At 32.7% G+C, this 26,019-nt stretch overlaps 3 protein-coding genes across 7 annotated transcripts; 2 read left to right on the top strand and 1 right to left on the bottom strand.

The window, feature by feature from the left end:
* Positions 1-8,840: 8,840 nt before the first annotated feature.
* LOC107403305 (calcineurin B-like protein 1) lies at positions 8,841-14,509 on the top strand. 4 transcript variants are annotated; one of them, XM_016010176.4, is made up of 9 exons: positions 8,841-9,054; positions 10,055-10,181; positions 11,000-11,082; positions 11,692-11,751; positions 12,403-12,511; positions 12,709-12,761; positions 13,566-13,646; positions 14,049-14,161; positions 14,237-14,509. In XM_016010176.4, exons 2-9 carry the CDS (start codon positions 10,103-10,105, stop codon positions 14,298-14,300), a joined length of 642 nt encoding a protein of 213 aa, XP_015865662.1. In that variant the 5' UTR covers positions 8,841-9,054; positions 10,055-10,102; the 3' UTR covers positions 14,301-14,509. The 4 variants fall into 4 exon arrangements, with proteins under 4 accessions (XP_015865662.1, XP_048320565.1, XP_048320567.1 ...); XM_048464608.2 differs by lacking the exon at positions 8,841-9,054 and adding an exon at positions 9,055-9,197; XM_048464610.2 differs by lacking the exon at positions 8,841-9,054 and adding an exon at positions 9,511-9,707.
* A 1,172-nt stretch (positions 14,510-15,681) lies between these two features.
* LOC107403304 (pentatricopeptide repeat-containing protein At4g17616) lies at positions 15,682-19,248 on the top strand. The gene has a single exon (XM_025068184.3). The coding sequence runs from the start codon at positions 16,439-16,441 to the stop codon at positions 18,599-18,601; it is 2,163 nt and encodes a 720-aa protein (XP_024923952.3). The 5' UTR covers positions 15,682-16,438; the 3' UTR covers positions 18,602-19,248.
* A 446-nt stretch (positions 19,249-19,694) lies between these two features.
* LOC107435755 (uncharacterized) lies at positions 19,695-25,669 on the bottom strand. Of its 2 annotated transcripts, XM_016047379.4 has the most exons (12): positions 25,522-25,669; positions 25,170-25,379; positions 22,622-23,991; positions 22,394-22,483; positions 21,969-22,202; positions 21,321-21,540; positions 20,772-21,214; positions 20,565-20,665; positions 20,374-20,480; positions 20,184-20,288; positions 20,031-20,098; positions 19,695-19,939 (listed from the first exon to the last, which is right to left on the bottom strand). In XM_016047379.4, the coding sequence occupies exons 2-12, from the start codon at positions 25,345-25,347 to the stop codon at positions 19,850-19,852; spliced, it is 3,006 nt and encodes a 1,001-aa protein (XP_015902865.3). In that variant the 5' UTR covers positions 25,348-25,379; positions 25,522-25,669; the 3' UTR covers positions 19,695-19,849. The 2 variants fall into 2 exon arrangements, with proteins under 2 accessions (XP_015902865.3, XP_015902867.3); XM_016047381.4 differs by lacking the exon at positions 25,170-25,379 and having other exon boundaries at positions 25,522-25,663.
* Positions 25,670-26,019: the final 350 nt, after the last annotated feature.

Below are 26,019 nucleotides of genomic sequence, written 5' to 3'. Positions count from 1 at the left end.
GGAAAGAATCTTGATCCCACCAAAGAAGCAGAATGGAAGAAGATGAACAGAAAAATGATCGGTCAAATCCGTCAATGGATTGACCATAGTGTTTTCCATCATGTTGCATAAGAGACAGACGCATACACTTTTTGGAAGAAGCTGGAGGACATGTACCAAGCCAATACTGCTCGGAATAAAGCCTTGTTGATGAGGCGTTTGGTGAATTTGAAGTTAAGAATGGAACTTCTATAGTCGAGCCATTATATTTCAGAACTTAGTAAACCAATTGTCTGCGGTGGAGTTACAACTAGGGGATGAAGAACAGGCACTTTTACTTCTTAGCTCTCTTCCAGAAAGCTGGGAGACATAGTAGTCTCTCTCAGTAATTCGACCCCTAACGGAAAACTTACCATGGCTATGGTGACTGATACCCTATTTAACGAGGAGGCCAGAAGGAAGGACATTGGCAATGATAAAACACATGCCCTTGTCACACAGAAATGGGGGAGATAGCAAAAAGGTACTCATAACAGGGGGAAAGGCAGAGCTAAAGCAAAGGCAAATCCACAGATGGAAGGAAGCCAACATATAAGTGTCATTATTATGGCCGAGAAGGACACTTGGAGAAGTACTACAGGAAGATGTTGTGAAAGTAGGGCCAGAAAAGCAATCAGCGGAAGAAGGATGGTGAAACTTTGGTCACCATCAGAGGAGAAGTGGCGTATTGTTCCACACATGAAGAATCATGCCTTCACACTAAAATCGTTAGAAGTGGTGATATTCAGATAAAGACCAACATCGGACATATAATTACTTTGAAGGATGTCCGACATGTTCTAGACTTTCGGCTCAATCTACTCTCAGGAATAGTCTTTGACAAGGAAAGCTTCGACAACCACTTTTACAACAGCACATGAAAAATAACAAAATGTGCTATGGTTGTCGTTTGAGGACATATTTGTGGAATACTTTACAAGACCCATGTGAAGATTTATGCAGATGGCCTCAACATTATAGAAGGAGAGGTATCTCAAAATCTGTGGCACCAGAGATTCGGTCACATGAGTGAGAAAGGATTGTCTACATTGACGAATAAGAAGCTTATCACTATTTCCAAGGATGTTGTGTTAGAACCTTGCAATCATTGTTTGTATGATAAGCAACACAGAATCTCATTTAAGTCCTCTTTAATGAGAAAATTAGAATTGCTTAGTCTGGTGCATTATGATGTTTGTGGACCTTTGGAAGAGGAATCTTTAGGTGGCAACAAATATTTCCTAACCTTTATAGATGATGCTTCTCGGAAGGTGTGAGTTTATTTCCTGAAGACGAAGGATCAAGTTTTAGAATCCCTCGTACTCTCACTTAAGAGTATTTGGATATTTAACCTTTGCACATGTATTCAAGGAGCTTAGACAAAAGTTTGATGCAAGAACTACTCCATGCATCTTTATCGGATATGGAGATGAAGAATTTGGATACAAATTATGGGATCCAAAAGCAAATAAGGTTATCAGAAGCAGAGATATGGTATTCCAAGAGAACCAGACTATAGACGATATTAAGAAGCCAATGAAGTCTTCTAATATCAGTGCCCATGATTTTGTTCCTGATCCAGCACCAGCACAACTAGCCACAAATGATGACGAGGTGTATAAGAAATTACCAGAAGCAGAACAAGAGAGAGAAGAGGAAATTGAGCAGGGAGATGCTCAAACACTAAAAGCTGCAAGACCATCAGAACAGTCAAATGATGGTACACCTCTCCTAAGATTTGAATGAGACCGTATTCCATCAAAAAGATATCCAGAATCTCAATATATTCTGCTTACTGAAGAAGGGGAGCCAGAAAGTTTTCAGAAAGCTAATTCCCATCAAGACAGAGAAAAATGGATGGATGCAATGCAAGATGAGATAGAATCTTTGCAGAAGAACCATACTTATGAGTTGGTTGAGCTTCCAAAGGGAAAGAAGGTACTAAAGAACAAATGGGTATTCAAGCTCAAGAAAGATGGCAACAGACAGGTGGTGAAGCATAAAACCCGATTGGTCATCAAATGTTTCCTTCAAAAGAAAGGAATTGACTTTGATGAGATTTTCTCACCAGTTGTGAAGATGACTTCGATACGAGTTATTCTCGGTTTAGTAGCCTGTCTAGACCTAGAGCTTGAACAAATGGATGTGAAAATAGCGTTCCTTCATGGTGATCTATATAAGGAGATTTATATGGAGCAGCTAGAAGGTTTTGAGGTTTCAGGGAAAGAAAACCTCATTTGCAAGCTAATGAAGAGCTTGTATGGCCTCAAGCAAGCACCTAGACAATGGTACAAAAAGTTTGACTCTTTTATGGTGAGTCAAGGATATAAGAAGACTGATGCAGACCAATGTGTTTATATTCAAAGATTTCTAAATGGAAACTTCACTGCACTTTTGCTGTATGTCGATGACATGTTAATCGTCGGACAAGATGCAATGAAAATTAGTCAGCTGAAGAAGGAACTCTCAAAGTCATTTGATATGAAAGACTTGGGACCATCTCAAAAGATTTTAGGAATGCAAATAGCCCGAGATAGGAAGAATCACAAGTTGTGGCTATCTCAAGAGAAGTATGTCGAAAGAGTGATAAAGAGATTTGGCATGGAGAAGGCCAAACCAGTTAGCATTCCATTGGCCAACCATTTCAATTTAAGCCAAAGATCGTGCCCTTTATCCAAAATTGAGATAGAGGAGATGACTTTATAGCCTTATTCTTCAGCAGTGGGAAGTCTAATGTATGCAATGATATGTACTAGACCGGACATTGCTCATGCAGTTGGTACCGTGAGTAGATTTCTTTCAAATCCTGAAAAGGAACACTGAGAAGCAGTCAAGTGGATTCTCAGGTGTTTTAAGGGTATATCAAAAGTATGCTTGTGTTACGGGGAAGATGATCCAGTTCTACATGGCTATACAAATGCAGATATGGTCGGAGATCTTAATAGTAGAAAATCTACTTCATGTTATATTTACATTTTTACTGGAGGAGCTGTGTCATGGCAGTCAAGATTGCAAAAGTGTGTAGCTTTATGCACGACAGAAGCAGAATAAATTCCCGCAGCGGAAGCTGGTATGGAGATGATGTGGTTAAAGCATTTACTCCATGAACTGGGCATCAAGCAGAAAGACTACAAGATACATTATGACAGCCAGAGTGCTATGGATTTAAGCAAGAACACAATGTATCATTCCTGGACAAAGCATATTAATATCAGCTATCATTGGATACGCAATGTGACTGAGCATAAATTGTTCAGGTTGGTGAAGATTCACACAAAGGAGAATCCAGCAGATATGTTTATAAAGATTGTCATGCCAGAGAAGTTGAAACTGTGTAGAGACATAGCTAGTTTAGATGGTGGGTGACCATCAAATTTTTGAAATGCGGCTGGAGGAGGAGAATTGTGGGGTTCCAGTCTTTTATTTCGTAAAACTAAAACCGTAGAAATCCTAGAAAAAGTATTATAAATAGATGCTCATTTTTAGTCTTGTATCACGTAACACACAATATAAAAAATACAGGTTTTTGAGAGAGGCTGAGAGAAGTTTTTTGTTGTATAAATTTTATAGTTATAATACATTTTTTTCTTCTCAATTTTCATATCTTTTGTCTCTCTTTATTTTTCTGTATTGGTTTTGTGTGTTTTTGATGATCAAAGGATCACAACAATTTTCTACCGTTAAATATATTATGTTTAAACGAAAAAAAAAAAAAAAAGAACTGTTAAAGATATTGTCACACTATTTTTGACATACATTGCTAAGTAAAGTTGGTAAACAAAATTGATGCCTATAATATCGCTTATAAAATAATGAACATTTGGCTTTTTGGCTTTCGGCCTGCAGGTTAATCTGGTGCAGACTCTATCTCCTTGATTCATTTTTTTTTTAAAAAAAAAAATATATATATATATATATACATATTATTTTTTTCAAATACTATAGTTTTGTTTAAAGTCATTTAACAAACTCAAACTAAAAGTGGTCTTCTTTTTTGTAGCATGTTCATCTTGGGACCGTTCTTTTTGAGTCGTATTATGCATCTTTATTGAATGTCCCATAGAATAAATTACTTTAGTCCCATAATTTAAGGCTTTGAACACAATAATTAAATATATGTCATACAACCGTGCAAACAATTCACAGGTCATGTCTCTTCAGAGGGGAAACTAAAAAAAGTACTAAACAAAAACAAAAATAAAAGGGATTCTCACGCGTAAAGAATCCTCCTCAAAGTGCTTGAATTTCGACTATTCTGAAATGTGAGTCCAGGAAAAGTGGCATAGAGATTGATATATAAATCTACAACAATTAAAGGAAAATAACAAAATGTCCAAAGGAAAAAAAAAAAAAAATGTGAAAATTAAAGAAGATGACATAGACCCCCTACCTTTTGGAAGTATCTGATTTCCTTCACCTCCTATGTTTCCGTAAATCAAAATGGCTTTTTTTTTTTTCTTTGTCAGTTGAAAAAGAAAAGAAAAGAAAAAGGAAAATGCCTTTGAAGGTCCAAAAATTTATAATTATATGTGAGACAGAGAGAGTGGCACTTCTCATTTGGTCCACCTTTTCGACGACATGATTGGGCTTCTAACTTGAGATGCTTTTAATACCAATTGGACGTTGTGTTGGACTTCTCGTCTCATTGCAGGCCTGCAGCTGGCCCAAATATTTTTCGTTTTTGGGGGGTTCGGTGAGGGGATAAGATATGTTATATTATTTATTTAGCCACTCAAATTTGATTATTATTACTCAAAAAAAAAAAAAAAAAAAACCATCATTTCATTAAAAAAATAAATAAATAAACAAACAAATAAAATTGACAATCATGAAGCCACACCTAGCTAGTACGAAATTTGGAATCCTATTATTATTTCCTTAAATTGTTGTTCTTTGTTTTTCAATTGAGAAAAACTTAATATCTCAAATAATATGTAATTATCATTAGATTACCTACTAATCTAGTTTTTTTATATAAAAAAATGGTATTTATCACCATCAGATAAATTACCAACTTATCTATGTTTTTTTATATGAAAATGATATTTATCATAGTGGTAAAGGAATATCAATGAAGCCTATTTGTTAAAATGACAAAAAAAAATATTTTTTTCATATTAAGTATTTGGTATAAAAATTAAAATCAATACATAAGTAAATATATCCAATTAATATTTTATCATTTCAACATCGGTCCTACTCTTGCTTATTACCAATTCGTGAGAAATAAAAAAACTTTCTTTTTATGTCAAATGTATGGTTTTTTTTTATTTTTTTAATAAATTGGAGATGATGAATTTTATAACTAAGTTTTAAATTGCGACTTATTACTAATGATCATTTCCATTTGAACTATCCAAAAGGAATTATTAATGATCCATTTATTGAATGAGACCGAATTTAATTGGATACGCTTTATTTATTTTATTTTATTTTCTTCATTTTATAGATAGGAATTACTTCAAATTTTGATTCGAGGAACCTGTAATTTGCCTTTTCTTAGTACACATTCTTTTATTGACCAAAAAAAAAGCCAACCTAACTACGGCAAAAAGCTCAACAACAAACTACAAAATAGTCCACACTAGAGAAAGATGTACAGCATCAACTAACTGCTCCAGATATGCCCATTGAATTTTATATACCCAAATAGCCTTAATGCACTGTTTTTTCTCTTAAAACTCAACAAATTTCTTTGTTTCTTTGTTGATATTAAAAGCATAGATATCTGATTATATTTAGAATCACATTTAGTTTCAAAATTTTCTAGTCTGTTTTTCTATTGTAATCATTTTGTATTTGAATTCTATCATTTTCATTTAACATATGATTTTCCGAACAGAATCAGGTAACAAAACTATATTTTTAATCATTTTTTATTTTTTATTTATTTATTGCTTAAGTTTCAATGTTCATATTCCAATTTAACGTATTTCTAGGAAAAAAGAAAAATCCAACACATTATTTTCCAACCACACATATGTTTGTTGCTTTTCATGTACCAAAACAGTGTCAAAGGCATCTCAGAACCCTTATTTTCTTTTAAGGAAAAAGAAAAATCAGAACCAAATGGAATTTTCTTTTCTTTTTTTGTTTTTTTTAATCTAATTTTAATATTCCTTTGCAAACAATTAGACTCACAAAGAATATTTTAATAAAAATAAAAAATTGTCAAATTGAGATTGGAAACATTGACAAGCAAAGTCCCCTTTTTCAATTAGAAGGCAATGGATCTTTAAACTGACAAAAGGGACCCGAGACTTGGAGTATCTTCCTAAGCTGATCAAATAAATTATTGAAAAAGTAAACCAAGGTGACAAAAAAGAAGATGGAAATTAATAAAAAGAATAAAAAATTAACACAATTATTGGTCATTACCAGCTAAAGATGAAAAAAAGCTAAAGATGATTAATTATTAATTTAGCAACAGTTATCACATGGGATCTTGTCTTTAGATTTGTTCAAGGCGTCAAACTCTTGGACTGTCAATGTTTGTGCCTTTGAAGTTCTGTTGAATAAAATATATTTTTACAAATAAAATTATATATGGAAAAAAGTCTAATAGACAAATGCATATATTACATGTGGTATTGAATGAGTTCAATGGCGACATATCAATGGGACCAAAAATTGGTGGAAAGGAAAATAATTTTGAGTATTTATTGCCACATATTCATATAAAAATATATAAATATATATATATATATATAGATAAACTTATGATTTATATGAAAGGTTGCCAAGTTGGTGTAGGACTGACTATTGAGGGATTCAATATTTGCCACATACATACTTTGAAGTTTGAAATATCGATTTAAAGATAAGGTATTACATTGAATCATTTGGAAAATATGCAAGTTAGGCTTACAAATTTTTAATATTTGTAAACTTAATCAAGTGGTAGAACTATTTAAAATATATTTTTAGTTTAAATTTGGATTTTATAAAAAAATTTTATTCTCAATTCAATCATAAAAAAGTTATACAATTTTTTACATATACATGCACATATATATATATATATATATATAATTTTGATATGGATGAGAAAATAGTTTTAGTCTTGTGTTGAAAATTTATTAATATGACAAATGCTAACATTTGTCATTTTTCTAGTTAAAATTTTAACAAAATTATATATACACAAAAAAATTAATCTATTAAACCATGCAACATATACATTTCAAAATATTAATGGAAATATATTGTTACCTTACAATAGAAACCATGATGTAGATATTTTAAAATGATAAAATATGTAATTTAGAACTAGACATTTAGATAGTAAAGTCACAATCTTTAGTACGACAAAATATATTTTATGTATTTTTTTAGGGTTATTATCAATAAAGGTTGTATTATTGTTCTTTTTTATATTTTATTCCTTTCGTTCTTCCAGACAGAATTATAGTTTGCAAATGTAAAATTTTGATTTTATCAACCACAAAACTATATATTCCTATGCTAACTACATACATATATTGCATTGGATGTACTAATCAAAAAAAGAATGTGGTTTTCTTTGTATTACATACTAATCAAATTTAATTAACATTAAATATAATTATATAATAACTTTTCATAAAAAAAAAATAAAGAACTTATAAATTAACTTAAAAATCTAAAAATTGACATTCTAAGGTGTGGTTTAGATCTAAAAATTGATGGAACGTTTTAATCTACAGGCTACTCCTCAGGATCTAACTCTTATATGTGTAGGAGACAAAAGGAATAACTGTGACTTGTGAAAAATTCCACATCGATTTTGTATATAAATTGAATTATGTCGTCTACTACTACTAAAAATGAGACCTATTTCGGTCGCTATTATTTTTTCTTTTTTAGTAATTATTTGGACCACTATTATTGTACTTATATTTTGAGGTACTCGCTATTTTTGTTTTAATTATAAAACAAATACTCCAACTTCGAATCTAAATATTAGGTTAATATAATTAACATTTTTTTTTCTTGGACATGTAATATAATTAGTTACTACTTTTTTCATGTCTCAGGCTAAAAGCAGCGGAGAGCTTTGAGGCAATAACAATAATTAACTACTAATTGAACAGGAAGAAAAATGTAATTAACCAATAAAATAATTTATATTTTTTGGAATATATATATATATATATATATATTTTTATCTAAAATAATTTTATGCAGTATATTGTTTTATCCTACAACATAATTTCAAAATTTGAAGTAACACAAGAAATCACTTTGAATAGGCAACCAAAAAAAAAAAAAAAATGAAATCACATACAGTAGAAGATAACCTCATAGAATGAGATTTTTTTGCTATGATTTAAATGATGATTTTCTCCATATAAATTATTTCTTTAAAAAAAAAAAAAGAAAAATAATGAACCCATATCTAGATTAGATTTATTTATTATTTTAGCAAAGCAACAAAAGCTATACCAAATTTTGTCAAATTAAGCATAATAAACACAAATAATGTATTATAGAGACACTAAAACAATTGTCAGTCATTTCCATTTTTATTTTATCTATACATTTTGATAAAAAGGTTAACAAAATAAGATTAGCTTTTACCCAAATTTTGTGACATATAATAAAATAAAAGATAAATAAGCAATATCTTTATCTGGATTATGTCAATTTTTAACAAAAATAATCAATACCTACCCATATATAATTTAGGCCAAATTCCACTAATCTTAGATTAATCTACTTCAGAAACATCATTTTCCTTAATTTTATTTTAAAGGAATATTCCCAAATAAAATAATGATACCAAAATTAAAAAGAAAAATAACAATAAATATTCAACCTTTTCCTTTCACACCCGCTAAAATTCTCGTGCATTCCACTCGCTTCCCTTCTCTGCTATTATTTGTTCCTCTTCGGTGTCCGTTTCCAGCTTAGCTACTGACCCTTTTCATTTTGGACAAATCAGCGTGAAATTCTCGGGAAGTTCGTGATCGAACCCATTCTTAGCCGTTCGATTATCTTCCGGAAAAACCATCTTGCATCAGCAAAATTTTCCTCTCTTTTACCTCTCTGTACCAGGTTTTCCAGCTTGTTCTTTTTTTTATTTTTTTATTTTTTTATTTATTTTTGTTTTCCTATAAACTTTGTCTGTCAGTCCCTTGGATTGTCGTACAAAAAAAAACAGAAAAAAAAACTGTGATTTGCCGTCAGCTTCCCGGTCGGTAAGTTTTTTGCATTCATTTTTCGTCATGTTGTTCCATGAATTTGTTTTTTTTTTTTTTTTTTTTTGGGTGTTAATTTTCTGTCGGTATGATTTAGTTTGAATTCTGTCTTGTACCTGTTTGAGAATGTGTTTGTTTTTTCTTTTTCTTTTTTTTTTCTTTTTTATAATATTATTATTCTTTTTGGGTGAAAAATTTTGGGATTTTACGTAGTGTGTTATCGCGAAAGTTTAATATTTTAATCGGGTTTCTATGTTTTACCTCGCCTTTTTTTTTTTTTTTGGTTATTATTATTATTATTATTTTTTGTTTGATTACCGGGAAATTGAAGAAGAAAGAATAGAAAAGGGTCGTGAACTTCACTATTGGATCTGTCATTTCGATGTTTTTCCTTGTCTATGTTTTCTTTTGTTCAATTACTGGGAAATTGAAGAAGAAAGGGGGAAAAAAAAAAAAGTTGTGAACTTTACTATTGGATCTGTCATCGTTTGGGTCCTGATCATTTAAGCGGTGATATTCTTTTCGCGTAAAAGTGATACCTTCTTTGTTTTCATTTTATACTCGCATTAAAAAACTCGTTAAGAATCAATGGATTATTCATTTAATTTATTGTTTTATTTTAATATCTTTAATGGTGATAATGATATGATGCATATTTGACCATTGAGTTTTGGGATGAATGTTAAATTTTGTTAAACATTTTTTTATTTTTTATTTCGTTGAATATTAAACGGATTAAGTCAGCTCAAATAAGAGTACACTTTATGGGGTTTGATTTATTTACTAATTATTTTAATTATCAGTTGGAAGTTCGATGTATAATTGCAAGATTAAAGATGGTTTTGATGATATTGCAGTGAAGGCCCAGGTGCTTGTCTAGCATTTGGCAGCTCAGATTTCAATAAATGGGCTGTGTGCAGACTAAAGGAAGAAGACAATTTCCCGGGCATGAAGATCCAGTCATTCTTGCTTCGCAAACAGCATGTGAGTTGATTACTGTTTCATTGGGAGCAATTTTTGATGTCTTTGCAATTGTCAGATCATGATTCTGTTTTTGTTTCTTATCTTGACTTCTGATGACTAAGTGTAAATGTTTTCTTAGCTTTTGGTACCTTGTCGTTATTCCTTATGTCATCCATTCCACAATGGTGTGCAAAGGCTATTTACCACTTTACAGTTGTTATGGTGACATTGACTTTACTGTTCCTCCTTTTTTTTTTTTTTTTTTTGCCCTTTTGTTCTTTTAATCATCTGAAGAGCATAGGAGTTCCCTTGTACAGCACTTTCAAGTTTTATGGTATTGGCCAAATGTGTGTTGTAAAATTCTTGAATATAGAATTTCTCTGTGTTTAAATTAGACATTTCTAGTCTCCATTTTTACTTTTCAGGGTTTGTGTTTTTGGGTCTTTCCTCCCGTTTATGCAAAAAAGGGGGGAAAATATCCTTTGTTGTAAGATTAAGCACATCCTACAGCCAGCTGTATTCTGGCATTCAACAATGTCTGCTTCAAATGTAGGATTTTCTTTGACTGGAAACTTTTTGTTTGAATGTTGGAATAAGAACTTTATCGTTTCAATGAACTGGGTGAATTAGGGGTTAAGTTCTAAATTTCCATAATGGAGTACTGGCAAATCTGAACAGTTGTTTTTCATCCATAGTTTCTTTGTTCTCCTAAGTGCAATTTTTCACATAGTTTTAAGTTTGTTAATTGATTCTGGCATCGCAGAATGCCCTTTATGAATGTTTCCTTTTTCATATTAATTTCTAATTTTTCATTTTGCTGTTAATTTTTTATTCCTCAGTTAGCGTCAGCGAAGTTGAAGCACTTTTTGAGCTTTACAAGAGCATAAGCAGTTCTGTGATTGATGATGGGTTAATAAACAAGGTATGTTTGCACTTGCTTCCAAGGTCTTTTTTATCTCTGAGGATCTATTCCTCATTTTTCTTTCCTCACTGTGTTGATTGCACTTCATTATTTTCCTTAAGTAAAAGAAACTTTTGAAACTTTCTTATTCCATGTGTTTTCTGCTTTATTTAAAAAAAAAAAAAAAAAAAAAAAAAGAAGGGAAAAAAATTAAAAAAAGAGGGTTCCTAGTGGTTCTCTGTATCGGTGTTGCTTCAGTGGAGAAAAAGTTGAATTGCCTGCCTGCTTTGTGATTGATGATGTATTTAAAGATAAGACTGTTCCTACTTAAGATTGTATATTGTTGGTATAACATGGAAACATGGTGATAAACTCGAAAGCCTTTGGAATGTTGCTTCCAAATATGAATTGCATGACAATGCTCTCCATTATTAATATCCTCGTTATAACATCATGAATTATTTCTGATTTGGGTTTTGAAATTGAGTAAACATATATCAGGGCATTGCTATTTATCTGTGCTTGTTCAGTTAAACCTTATGCAAATAGCTATATTTATTCTATACTCAAAGATGTTATATGCATATCTTAATTGGAGAATATGATTCTATGTTCCTGTTATATGTGCAGGAAGAATTTCAGTTGGCTCTTTTCAAAAATAGAAAGAAAGAGAATCTCTTTGCAAATCGGGTAATATATCATATTATTTTATATTTTCCTTTCTTGATGAAGATTGAATTGATTAGCCATAGATTTTAAAATGTCATGATACTTTTTAAGCAAGTGATATTACACAAAGTATTTGCATAATTTAATAAATACTTGAAATATTTTGGATAACACATGTTAAGTATAATTTTTGAAATTTTGATAAAGGAGATAATCTAATGCCCAGTTAGTTATTGCAGAGATCTAGGTTACTTAGTCCTACCGATGCTAGTTAGTTTCTCATCGAAAATATTAGTTTGATTGTTTGATTTGGCATTCAACCAATAATTAGCTTGAGGTGCCTCCAGCAATCTTTAGATCTTTGTCCTTCCAAAAATATTAAATGGAGGTAATTTGGATTGATTGAGGCTACCAAGTCAGAAAATATAATCAAGATGGTGATGGTGAATTTAGCCTCTCTTTCTCTAAGAGAAAAGGAAAACCAGTGAAGGATGAAAATGTTATTGGAAATGGTTTAAGAATGCAATTTTTTTTTTCTTTTTTCCCAATTAAATGTTGTATAGGCATTAGTGTAATTTTTATTACCTTTTCTATCTACTGTATCAATATGAGATTGAGGAAACTTTTTCCCTTTTTTTTTTGGTTGGTTAAGTTTTGTGATTTTACCTGCAGGTTTTTGATCTGTTTGACGTTAAACGGAAGGGAGTTATTGATTTTGGAGACTTTGTCAGATCCCTCAATGTCTTCCATCCCAATGCCCCACAAGAAGACAAGATTGATTGTAAGTTTATTTTATTTTATTTTTTGGGTGAATAGTTTGATTGTAAGTTGGAAATATAAGATATAGATACCTTAATTGCAGGGAAGATAGTACCATTGTTCCGGTACCCTCTGCCTACCTCTATTTTATCTTAAATGAAACTTCTGGCTTTTGATGTTTTATAATTCACATAATTGACATTTAATATTTTAATGCAGTTTCATTTAAACTTTATGATTTGGACAGCACGGGCTTCATTGAGCGCCAAGAGGTACATTTTTCTTATGATTTATATTATTCTCCCATTTTCTTGTGACGTCCTGTTTGAATATGGCTGATGGTTTGAATAAGGCAATGATGATGAGGGATGGTCAAGCTGTATGTTCTTAGTGGGACTGGTCCTGTATCTTGCAGTCATGAAGTTCGTATAACTAACACCACTAACTCTCTATATGAGTTGTTATGTAGTGTAACATGTGGAACGTTAGAGGATGTGCCCTAGGTTCCATGATTTTGCCTTAAAATCTTTTTGTTTCTGAATATTGCATAATGTTCTTGTTAAGAGTTATGACATACCATGAATTCATAGAGTTAGCATTCGCCTTAAATCTTTTCTATGGTTAAGATATTTTCTACTGAAATGGAATATGGGTAATAAGGCTGGTGGTTTATATGTTTTTGGCAGACCAAACAACTATGACATTCATGAGTATTTAGAATCATCAAGTGAAACTTCTGAACTGAGTGTTGGGTTACGTGGTTTTTCATTGGTTGTATAATAATACTGTTAAGTCGGTTAGATGTTTCTTGTTGTTTTTATCTTCTACTATCAACGTATTTAGGTATGCTTAATTGTTTGTTGGGGTCTGTGAAAAATATTAGGAGATGAAGAAGGTGTTCTAAACTCTTTTAAGTTAGGAAGCCAAATTCTCAGAAACTTGTAAATTTTTTCCCATTCCCCTAGTAAATTCTGAGATCCAGAATAAATCTTTTGTTTTTTTGTGCATCTGTCTCTTGCATTCTCCCTCCTTTTAGGGTGATAGCATTTACTGATGCATCTTTGTTGCATGGACAGGTCAAGTTAATGTTAATTGCACTTCTTTGTGAATCTGAAATGAAGCTGGCCGATGAGACGATTGAAATGATTCTTGATAAGGTGAGTGTCATTGCTTAAATCCCATTTCATCTGTGAGCTTAGATGTTTATTGATTCATTTGGGAAAACTTGTTAGCATTTTAGATTGATCCTCCACTATAATTTATCAGTTAAATATTTAAAACACTTGCAGCTCATCTGTTTTTTAAGTTTAAAAACTTTGCAAAGCTAGGTTCCTAAGTGCTACTTGGGGTTACTTGAGTTGAACAAAATTAACCATGATATATTTATTTTTCTATACTTATCCAAAAACAAAGATAGGAAACTAAAGTATTACTCCTGGTATTGTCGGGGATCTTGATGCTGTAAAAATGGATTTAATGTTACCTGTTTTCTATGTTTAATCTATTTAGATGAAATGTATATGGTTTATCATTATTAAGTTATAGATTTTTGGGGACAGACTTTCATGGAAGCTGATGTAAACCAAGATGGGAGGATAGACAAATCCGAATGGGAAAACTTTGTAACTAAGAATCCGTCGTTACTAAAGATCATGACTCTACCATATTTGAGGTATGTAATAGAATTTGTTTTTACTAAATTTGCAGTGAATGAATTTTGCTTAATCCATATATGAACAAAATGCAGGGACATTACAACGACATTTCCAAGTTTTGTGTTTAATTCAGAGGTGGACGAGATTGCTACATAGAAAAAGAATAGTAGTAGGAAGATTATGCAGTTAGTGTGGGAGAAGTGGGAAGGATAATTTGATGTAAGATCTTCATTGCTTGATGGAGGATAGGGTTGGTTTCTCAGTCAAATTGTAAAGCACCTTCCTTCTGATTGAAATTTTTCAATTTTTCATTTTTGGCAATGTTTTGCTTGTTCATCAAGTTAGTTCAATCTTTCTTTTCCTCATTTTCCAAGACTGCATGCAATATTCCATTCTTTTTTATTTTTTTTATAATTAATCTTTGGACACTAACTTATATTTTTGAATCATTGTGTTCAGCAATATAAGAAATGATTGAATTTTTTTTTTTTTTATTCTTTTTTGGTAACACCGCTAATGTTTTATAAGAAAAATAAAGTAGTTGGTTTCATTTTTGGTACTAGGACCAAGAAACAAAACTTAAAAAAACAAAACAACGAGGACAGTGTGTTTTATTGTTGTTTTTTATATTTTTTTTTTGGCGTACCATTGTTAGCCTCTCTAGTTTATACTTCTCTGCATATATAATTTGCTTTTAAAAAATTTGCTATTTATCCTCATATACTTGACTTTAATTTCAATTGAACTTCATTTAAATTTAAATAAAATAGAAATTTGAAAGGAGTAGATTATAAATTTTGAAATTAAATTTTTTTAATAAAAGCCCAAAATCTGGAAAGTTATTTTGGAAATTTAGTGGTTTCATGTCCATTTTGAATCACATGGCATGTTATATAGGAAAGATATTGTCAAGTCATTGTTTCCTTATTTTATTATTTGTTTTTTTCCGCTATTTGTATCAAGTAGTCTAAATTCAGTCATTTTTTTTTTTAAATTGCATTTTTAGTACCTTTTAATTTTAAAATTTTGCAATTAAGATTTTTTTTTTGGCACAGTAATCCAATTGAATCCAATCCTAATTCATTACTTTAATAATTACCTTTATTTTTTTCATATTAATGACAAGCAACATAATTTATAGGTTCTAAAATACATAATTTAAGAAACTTAATTTAATATATCATATTAAACCATTAATATCATGTTAATTTCATTATCAATTGTATCAATGTATACAAAATGAAAAATTAAGAGCTCAATGTGGTTGGTTCTAAAATAGAAAATTTTGCAAAATCCCGAAACTAGAGTGCATTAAAGTCTAATTAACATATTTAAATAGAATTGGTCAAAAGGTAACTATAAAATTATTTTAGAATACATATAGCTTATAATTTGTAATAGATAAATATTTAATAAAAAAAAATTATTTTCCCTCTCTTTTGATGGTCAAAATAAAAATGGTATACAAGTTCTCGAAATAACAAAAATAAATAATTCTGAATTACCAAAACTGCCATCGTTATTTTTATAATTTTCAATCGCTATCCTTCTTCATCAGGTGCCTCGGTTCTTTTATTTCCAGAGACTCTCTGAGAAAATCAATCCCCGGTCTGCAAGACCAGTGACGGAGCTAACCCGGCTAGTCGACGACTGGTCAATGCCGGTTGAAAGCGCCAATCAAAAACACGTTCCTATTTTCTCCGGTTTTCTCTCTCTTTTCGTCCCTGTCAGTGTCTCTGTGTCTCTGTCTCTTCCTCTTCGATACAAGCTCTATCTTCGAAACCTTCTCTTCCTCGACACCATCTCCGTAAGATAATGAAGAAGAAGCTTTATTGAATTCAGAGTTTCAAGCGGCTCGCCAATATCCTATATGACTCTGTAATTCTCTCTCTTTTTTGAATTACTCTTTTTTTTATTCAATTTCGCAGAAACCCCATTTCTTATTATGGTTTAAATTACATAAAAATCAAAGGGTTACCGTCAAAATTTTATTTTGTTATCTTCTACTCTGTGAAATTCAACTGGAGGCCTCAATTTTTTGCTGAATTTCCTAAATCTTGCTAAACATGTTGTTACTGGTTTCGGATATCTGGATATCTGGGTATTAGAAATATTTGGTGCATCTTGAAGTTTGAGTACCATTTGGAGGTTTAAAAGGCACATCTTAGATATTGTTTTTTGTGCATGAAAAATCTCACCTTTGCTAAGTATTAGCTCTAGTAACTTTTGGTGATGATAAATAGTTAGTTACATTATATTACCTTGTTTTGTCATGGTTATATTGGTGCGTCTTCATGGCTATCCTTTTGCTGAAAGAAATTCTAGTTCATCCCCGTTTCATCCGGAATGGTTTGATGGGATTTCGTGTGGCTTCAGCAGTTCAGAGGATTGGCTTACTCTCAGTTTATAGTAGAGAATCTGTTTTGAGCAGAAGTTTTGTTTCACCTGCATTTATATTTGATGGTAACAAGAATCAGAATCTATCTACATTGCATTTTTCTACTAGTATTCAGCCTCAAAGGCTATGTTGGGAAGGTTCCTCTCATGGGGTTTTGTTGAAGAAGCTTGAACTAGCCCTGAAGAATCATCAAGTTGAGGAAGCATGGGAATCTTTTAATGATTTTAAGAAGTTGTATGGATTTCCTGAGAATTCCATTTTGCATATGTTGATCACTGAAATGTCTTATTCATCTGATCATTTCTGGCTGCGTAAAGCCTCTGACTTGGTCCTGTTAATTTTAAAAGAGAAATCTGCTCTCCTGAAGCCTGATATTCTAACAAAGCTCTCCCTGTCCTTAGCCCGTTCGCAGATTCCTAGTCATGCTACAAAGATTCTTAGGTTGATGTTGGATAAAGAGGTTTTACCTTCCATGGATGTTTTGTTGTTGGTTGTTCTTCATTTGGTGAAGACAGAAATTGGTACACATCTTGCATCCAATTTCTTGATTCAGATATGTGAATGTTACCTCCGCTTAACTGAAAATAAGAGCAACCGTGCGAAGCTGATGAAACCTGATACAATGATCTTTAATCTTGTCCTTCACGCTTGTGTGAGGTTTAAATTATCTTTCAAAGGCCAACAGATGATTGAATTGATGGCTCAAGCAGGTGTTATTGCTGATGCACACACTATTGTTATTATTGCCCAGATCCATGAGATGAATGGTCAGAGGGATGAGATAAAGAAGTATAAAGCCTATATTGATCAACTTTCATCTCCATTTGTTTGCCACTACCGACAATTCTATGATAGTCTGTTGAAGTTGCACTTCAAGTTTAATGACATTGGTGCTGCTGCTGAGCTTGTGTTGGACTTCTGTAGGTATCAGGAGTCTGTTCCTGTTCAGAGAGATAGAAAGGAATTGGAAAAGGCTTATCTTGTTCCAATTGGATCTCATAATCTAAGGACTCCATTGAAGATGCAGATTAGGCCTGCACTGTTACATAAGGATTCTGTCCTCAAACTGGAAGGTAGACAAGAGCTTGTTATGTTTAGGAATGGGCAACTTGTCCTTAGTAACAAGGCACTGACCAAGCTCATTTGTGGGTATAAAAAGGTTGGCAATATCAGTGAAATGTCAAAAATTTTACTTCAAATTCAAAAGGAGTTATGTTCAATAAGAGGATCCAGTTTGTGTTCAGATGTGATTGGTGCTTGCATTCATTTAGGTTGGCTAGAAATTGCTCATGACATTTTGGATGACATGGAAGCAGCAGGGGCTCCCATGGACTATACTAATTATATGTCACTACTAATAGCCTATTCTAAAGGAAAGATGTTTAGGGAAGCAAAGGCACTGCTAAAACAAATGAGAAAGGCTGGCATAGTGATGAACTTATCTGATGAGGTGGTTCTCACTGCCTATCAGTCGGAAGTAGTTGATAATAGTGCACCGTATATGAATGCATCAAGCTTAACTGGTAAATCAAATTTGGCTGAGTCTTTTGTTCAAGGAATAAGGGAGGAGGAGAAGGCAATTCCTCCAATGGTTTATGAAATCAATTCTTCTATTTATTTTTTCTGCAAGGCCAAAATGATTGGAGATGCTTTAAGAACATACAGAAAAATGCAAGATATGAAGATCCAACCCACCTTACAAACTTTTACTAATCTAGTGTGTGGGTATTCTTCATTGGGAATGTACCGGGATATCACCATACTGTGGGGGGATATTAAGCGGAACATGGATGGTGGAACTCTGGTGGTAAGTAGAGATTTGTATGAGTATTTGCTAATGAACTTTCTTCAAGGTGGTTATTTTGAGAGAGTGATGGAGGTCATTGGTTTGATGGAGGAATCTGGTATGTACACAGACAAGTGGATGTACCGAAGTGAGTTTCTTAAACTTCATAAGAATCTTTACAGGAATTTGAAGGCATCAGAAGCAAGAACTGAGGCTCAGAAAAATCGGTTACGCTATGTTCTGGCTTTTAGGAAATGGGCTGGCATTGCTTGAAGTTCAAAGTTCAAAAACACATTGGTCATCTGTAGCACGGTGCTCTGTCTTTGAAATTGCACAAGGGAAATATTTCCTAGGTAGGGTCTGAGTTTGGATGGAGAGTAAGTGGAGTAAAACTATGAAGGTGCTTTTGGATCTGAACTTGTTATGAAACCCAAAGTGGAAGAGAAAAGCCATTTACTGCAATTCTTTCCTTCTATTTAGGGTGCTATAAAATCAAAAAGATGATTGCAGTATCCACATTTAAGTCGTAACCGGACACTTTATATGCAAATCTAGACGAAACTGTGTATGAACATGATGAGTTGTGGTGACTGGCGGAGGCAAGGTATATTGATTTTTGAGAAGATCTGGAAACAATTGTTGCTTTATTAGCCTAAAATAAGTACGTTTGGAACATAATGACATGCTTTGAGTATGTTTGCGTAATTGCACTGCACTTGCTGCTTCATAACTGATGCAATGGAACCCTTGTAGTCGACAAGGAGTGAGTTAAAAGCAGTCTCGTTTCTTCAGAAAATTTATTGATCCAGAAAAGCTAACTGGGTCTGATTGTTGTACATTTTTTTATTTCTGTTATTTTAAATGACATCTACATTTACAACATATTTGGAAATAATACTGGAATATCGACTGTTTTTGCTTTTTCTCGTTTCAACTTTTAGTGAAAGTTTACGAAGAATAACTTCTCTAGCAAGTAGTTTCTAAATCCGTACAAAGTAGGGAATTTTCTAGAAACAAAATCACCAAAAGCACTTTCATACATTGTATTTTCTTATCAAACACTATAAGAAATGCTTTTACCAATGCAAAAACATTTTAGAGAACTGGATGTCACTCCCATCGTACAAGGAAAAAGAAAAAAAAAAAAGAAAAGAAAAGAAATAAAAGGTAGTTTCCGTTTTTGTTTTTTGTTTTCTAGTTTTTCCTTTTTGTGGACTTCCATTGCTTGAAATGTTCGTGTTCACAACAATATTATGGTATGATGGCACATTTCCAATATGCCAGAAAGCACACGCATTACAGTGCGTGTCATGGAACGTTCATTCATACAACAGGTATAAGGACCAACCATTCAAGAACCTAAATCTTTGAAAGCAACAGAAATAGTAAAAAATATATAAAAAGTTAAATCCTATTCCCAACGTATAGTTACAGCATGTTGAGAAGATTTTTATCCCCTAGGTCCTTTATTTTGAGTTTTCATCGAAATACTCCCATTTTATATGTGCTACTTCTACAGTACTATTCAAAACCGAAATCTTCATGGTAAGTAAAATGAGCTGACAGATGATGGCTGGAACGTAGAGATGAAGAGTATGAGTGATTGGCAACCTACAAAATATGGATAAAGAAAAAAGTGAATATTACAGAAACTAATTATGGTAATGAAGAATGTGATGAGAAAAAATGAAAAGATCATTACAGCCGATGGGTAAACATTGCTGTAACTTAGAGGGTGCAGTTCACCATAATCAACATCACGAACAGAACCTATACGTCAAATAAGCATTTTAGATAATTTGGAAACAGAGATGATCGAATAAGGTTGCAGGTGTATGAACAAAATTTGACATACCCCTACTTAAAACCATATCTTGATGACGGAAACAGCTTTCACTTGGGTGGTCATCGATATAACTTGGCGAGTGCATTTCACAATAATCAACATCACCAACAGAGTCTAAAAATTCAAGAAACAGATTGAGAACATTTTGAAACAAAGTATAAAGTTGCACGTTGAAGTATATAAACAAAATTGGACTTGCCTCTTACGTCGCCTATGTCTTGAAGACAACAGCAACATTCACCTATTCTTTGACCGAGATAATGTGTACTGTTGCTGCAAGCATATTTAGGATAAAATCTTTCGACCCTGAATGCAAAATCATGAACTTTTTAATGCTTCATATAAAAAATAAAAAATAAAAAATCCAAGTTACCAAGCTTCAGAAGGAACCTATTGCTGTAGGCATGCCCATGGTGAGAAACTTCAGCACTGCTTTCATAATCCAAGTGAGGTCTTCGCACACGGACGGGGGCAGTAGAAGGAACATCATCCTTCAAGTATAATAACATATAAATAAAAGACATGCAAATGACCTAGTGCTTGGCTGAAAAGATGGAAAAGTTAGAAGTGTCAAAATGACAATAATAAATTACTAACCAATTCAGAGTACCGGCGTTTCATACGAAATGGATCATCATCATGAGGATGTTCTACGCGGTGAATTGAAGTATGCCGTCCAAATCTTTGGCCAAAACCTTCATCTATGTAAGAAGACCTTGCTTGATCATGGGATGCATCTCCATACAAATCAACCAGGTTTCCAGATTCGCTAGGAGGATGTTGACTTCTGCGTTGCTTTTTGAATACAGGATCATACATTTTAGCAGGTCTTTCTCTCAAAGCAAGTTCATTGAGTTCATCACGCCTATAATAATCATACTTTTCAGGTCTGTCTCTCAAAGCAAGTTTATTGAGTTCATCACGTCTACAATAATCATACTTTTGAGAAGGTCCGTCTCTCAAAGCAAATTCATCGAGTTCATCAAGTTCATCAAGTCTATGATAATAAATCTTCTTATGATTTTTGTGGTGAGAAAAAGCTGTTCAAAAATTTGGTGTACAGAAATCATATATGGTTTTCATAAAGGCCAATCGATATACAGTTGAATGAAGAGTTAAACAACAAAACTAGGGGCAAAGGCTTACCTTTATCTGATTTGACCATGAAAGCCTGTTTACCTCCATATTCTTCTGACCTTCTGGATCCAGAATATAGTTCCATGTAGGGTCTTTTTTCTATTTTCTGATTCATAACGCTCCCAGCGTTAATGCTTCTAGAGCCATGCTTCCTCCTAAGAGGATAATTTCCACGAAGAACATGCTTCCATGTTCCATTCTGAACTGGCTGCGATAATTTGCCTTTAACCTGAAAATCAGTTGTAGTAATAATAATAAATAGATAGATATTATTCTGCTCCATCAAAAACTACTTCAGAAACATCTAAAAGTTAACCTTACTGAATCTGTCATCCAAATTAAAATTATAAATAGCATTAACACATGCAACCGCTGCTCCATGGGTGCTAAAAGTTACAAGCCCAAAGTCCTTTATTCTAGCTGATGGTATATCATTGGCAAACTTAATCTTTCCACTCCAAATTTATTCAAGTACGCCTTGACAGATCCTCACCCCATGTAGTAGGCAACATTCAAGAAATACTCTTCTAATTATTAGAGTTAAATATTAATCTCAAATAATAGACACAGCGGGCACTCTAAACAAAGGAAATCATTCACAAAAGCACATTTATCCAACATTCTAAAAAATCATAAAAGCACATTTATCCAACATACTTTTTGTCTATCCCACGGCTCAGTAAAAGGTAATGCAAATGCAACTTTGGCAGATCTATCAGCCCCAAGGTCAACATCGCTCATTTGAAGACGCTTATAAGCATTCAGGGCATCTGGATAGGACGAGAAGCACAAGAAGGCAAATCCACGATTCATTCCTGCATTCTTAAGATCTTCCATTAATTTCAAATTCTCCAACTTCTCAACTCCAAAATGTTTCAGTCTATTTCCTAACTGCACCCAAAAAAAAAAAAAAAAAAAAAAAAAAAAAAAAAAAAAAAAAAAAAGAAAAAGAAAAAGAAAAAGAAAAAGAAAGTTCAATATAATTGTAAAGAAAATAATTTTCAACTTTTGTGTTACCAGGGAAAAATTGATAGATATAATCAAATTAGATAAATTAAAAAACAAACATCCATCTCCCTTACAATTGCTTTTGTCCATCTCTTACATATGTTGCCAAGAAAAAGGGTATTGCGATCTTTATATAGAGACGCACTAAGCAGCTTCCCATTGACCTACAGTTTGAGGTGTTGTAAAATTGTAGACCCAAAAAAAAAGAAAAAAAAAAGAAAAAAAAGAAATAAGCACATGTAAAGAAAACAACATAGGCAATAATATAGGTAATTTAATCTTGATAAAAACCAAGAAGGTACCACTGGGTTTCTGATCTCTGTAATAGAACGTTTTGCTTGTTCGGAAGTAGCAAAAGTTAAAATTGCAAAGCCCTTTCTTTTATTTGTCAATGAGTTGGTCAACAAACTAATTCCTGTAATCTCACCAACTCTAGAGAAAATTTTCTTAATATCATCTTCAGTTGTTCTGTCATCCAAACCTCCTATAAATACCCTATTTCTGTCCTTCACGGCTGCATGACAGTAACAATCATTGGTATTAACCATTTCATCTTCTTCATCATCTTCAGGGTCATCATTATCCCCTTGATCAACTACAGTTACATTAGAAACATGTTCCAAATCCTCGTCTACAACATCACCTGCATCATCCGAAGGCAAACAGCAATATTTATCTCCTCCCACAAACTTTCCCTCTGTGTTCCCATCCAGGCTTCCAACAAGTACTTGAGTCTCCTGATCTTTTTCTTTGTGCCTATTCTCTGGAACTACAAAGCAGTGTTCATTGTTCCTATTTACTACTATCCCAACTTGTTTTACATATGCACATTTGGCTTCCACATCAATCCTAGTTTTATCAACAACACCAACATATTTCATATCCTCCTCTACTGCACTACGTGCATCCTCAGCATGCAAAGAACCACACTTCTTTTCATCTTCTATTACAGCATTGCCCAGGCCTCCAAAATGTACTTTAGTCTTCTGATTCTTCTTTCCATGTCTTGCCTCTAAATCTGCAAAGAAGTGTTCGTTATCATTATCTACCATCTCATCTTTTTCTTTGTCATCTTCCTCCTCAATCCCAGTTTCATTAGCAACATGAACATATTTCATATTTTCTGTGTCACATGCATCCTCAGGATGAAAGCTACCATTTTTCTTTTGGGCTTCTACTAAAGCATTTTCCAGGCCTCCAACAAATACTTCAGACTTCTGATTCTTTTTTCCATGCTTCTCCCCTAAAAGTACAGAGAAGTGTGCATTGTTATTGTCTATTCTCTTTTCTTGTTTGTCATCACCAGGTTGGTCATCCTGCTCCTCAATCCAAATTTCATTAGGAACATCAACATTTTTAATACCATCAGTGTCACATGCATCCTTAACATGAAAACTACCATATTTATTTTCGTCTTCCACAACAGCACAGTCTTCCGCTTCATTTCGCACAGAAATGCTGAAATGTTCAAATTCCTTCTTGCCATAGTAGAACGGGCTATGTGGTTCATAGTCTTCCTCAGCATTTTCTTCGGGGTCTTCCTCAGGGTCTTCTTCAGGGTCTTCCCCCGGATCCTCTTGGGGGTCTTCTTCTGGGTCTTGCTCGGAGTCCTCTTCAGGCTCTTCTTCTGGGTCTTCTTCTGCGTCTTCTTTGTCCATACCAAGTGCTTCACCTATTTGATAATCATTAAAAAATTCCTCCACTCATTTCTTCAATAAATAAAACATATTCATTAGTCATTGACAGAAGTTAACACCAGTTACACAATGTGTGCAAGAAATTTAATCAAATTGGACATCTGGTCTCAGCACCCTGTCCATAGTACAGTGCAAATTGAGTTGAAAAATATATACAATAAGAACCAAACAAAACAACCAAAGGCTATATCTCTATCCACCTTTTATCTCTCTTGATCTCTGTTTTCCATAAATAAGGAAACAAACAAACAGCAAAACTGGGAACAAGATCGGCTTGTATCATTGAGAAGAAGTGATCTTCTAATTAATAAAGATACTTGGAATACTAGAAAAGCAGGCAATCAAATAAATCTCAATATACATTTCTCCATTTTTTTTGACTTCTCCGTATAAAAACAAACAGTTAATTTTCACCATTTAATCACATTAACCATGGCCCCAAAAAAAAAAAAAAAAAAAAAAAAGATAAAAAGTTCAGCCAATGGAATTTAATGAATAATCGTAAACAAGATCAAAAGGTAAACAAAATGCCCAGGAGAATATCGTCCCTTAGACTGCAAATCATCAGAACTTGAAGATCCATCATCACCTATATGATTTTGATCAAAATATATTCACCAATATATATATATATATATATATATATATATATATATTCACTAGTCAGACATTTCTGCACTTGGAAAATTATAATAAGCAAAAACATACACAAGGGCTTTGATTGAACCAACATTGGAAATGAAAGTTGAATCAAAGGCAGAGTGTACATAAATATGTGTGTGTATATATATATATATATATATTGGTTCCTTAAAACAACTATTATCTACAGACCTCTTCGTATTATCCTTCATTTATATCAACTTTTGCAGCGACATTTTCCAAGCATCAGCAAAGACAAATAAAAACCCATTATCATTTTCAAACTCGTTAAACAACAGAATTTCATAATCCAAAACCAAACCATTAGAGTAAAAACCGTAAAAATTCCCGAATGCAAAAAAACCCATCAATGATAATTTCAGAATCCAAAACCAACCCATTAAACCGTGGAAGTCCCGAATACTTAAAACCCATCAATATTTCATCCGTAGAATCACTAAACCTGGTGGAAACACGCTAAAAACATGAAAATAAATAAATAAATAAATACCCTTTGTAGAAATCCTACTGGACGGCCAAAAACCAAAGTGAAACTGAGGCTTCGAAAGCTTTAACTCATCACTGACACCTTTCTGTGGGTAATCACGTAGAGATGGAGACTTCAGTGTTCCAATGGCGGTTAAAGTCGGTTTCTTGTTTGGCAAGGCACCTAACTCTTCCTTCCCCATCACAACCTGGCCCAAAAATTGAGCCTCAAACCCTAATATAAAATTTTGCCCCCACCCCAAAAAAAAAAAAAAAAAAAAAAAAAAAAAAATCCACTGAAATGAACACCTTTCCAAACCTAACTAAAAACAGAAAAATCAAAAACGAAAAAACAAAAAAAGAAGATAAATTTGGACCTTGAATAGTTGATTTAGAGAAACCCCAATTCCTTTTTCTCTGTTTTTCCTAAATTGTATTTTGGTAATACGAAGAGGTGGACATCGGGTAGTGGGACTGCTGCTCTTGACAATTGAGGAATCTTATAATGCGCACCAAAAAAAAAAAAAAAAAAAAAAAAAAGTGAGGAATCCTATAGTGTTATCAATCCACTTTCGGTTCTACAGTTAACGGGAATGGCAAATCAATCATGGCCGTTGGTATGCTTTGTCATTCAATGTATATATTTGATCATGATAAAAGATTGTAACACAATTCCGTCTTTTTGGAATATTTTAAGTTTGTTTGGATAACGTTTTAAAAATTTAATTATTTTAGAAAAACGATGATTTTTTTATTTGAATATTCTAGATATTTATTATGAAGTATAAAAATATGGATTTAGAAAATTAGATTTTATAAATATAAAAAAATATATAGGAAAATTATTTCCATTTATGAATATGTATTATTTTGAA

Source organism: Ziziphus jujuba, chromosome 6 (genome assembly GCF_031755915.1).
Source record: "Ziziphus jujuba cultivar Dongzao chromosome 6, ASM3175591v1".
NCBI lineage: Eukaryota > Viridiplantae > Streptophyta > Magnoliopsida > Rosales > Rhamnaceae > Ziziphus > Ziziphus jujuba.
This window is presented reverse-complemented; position numbering and strand designations above follow the sequence as displayed.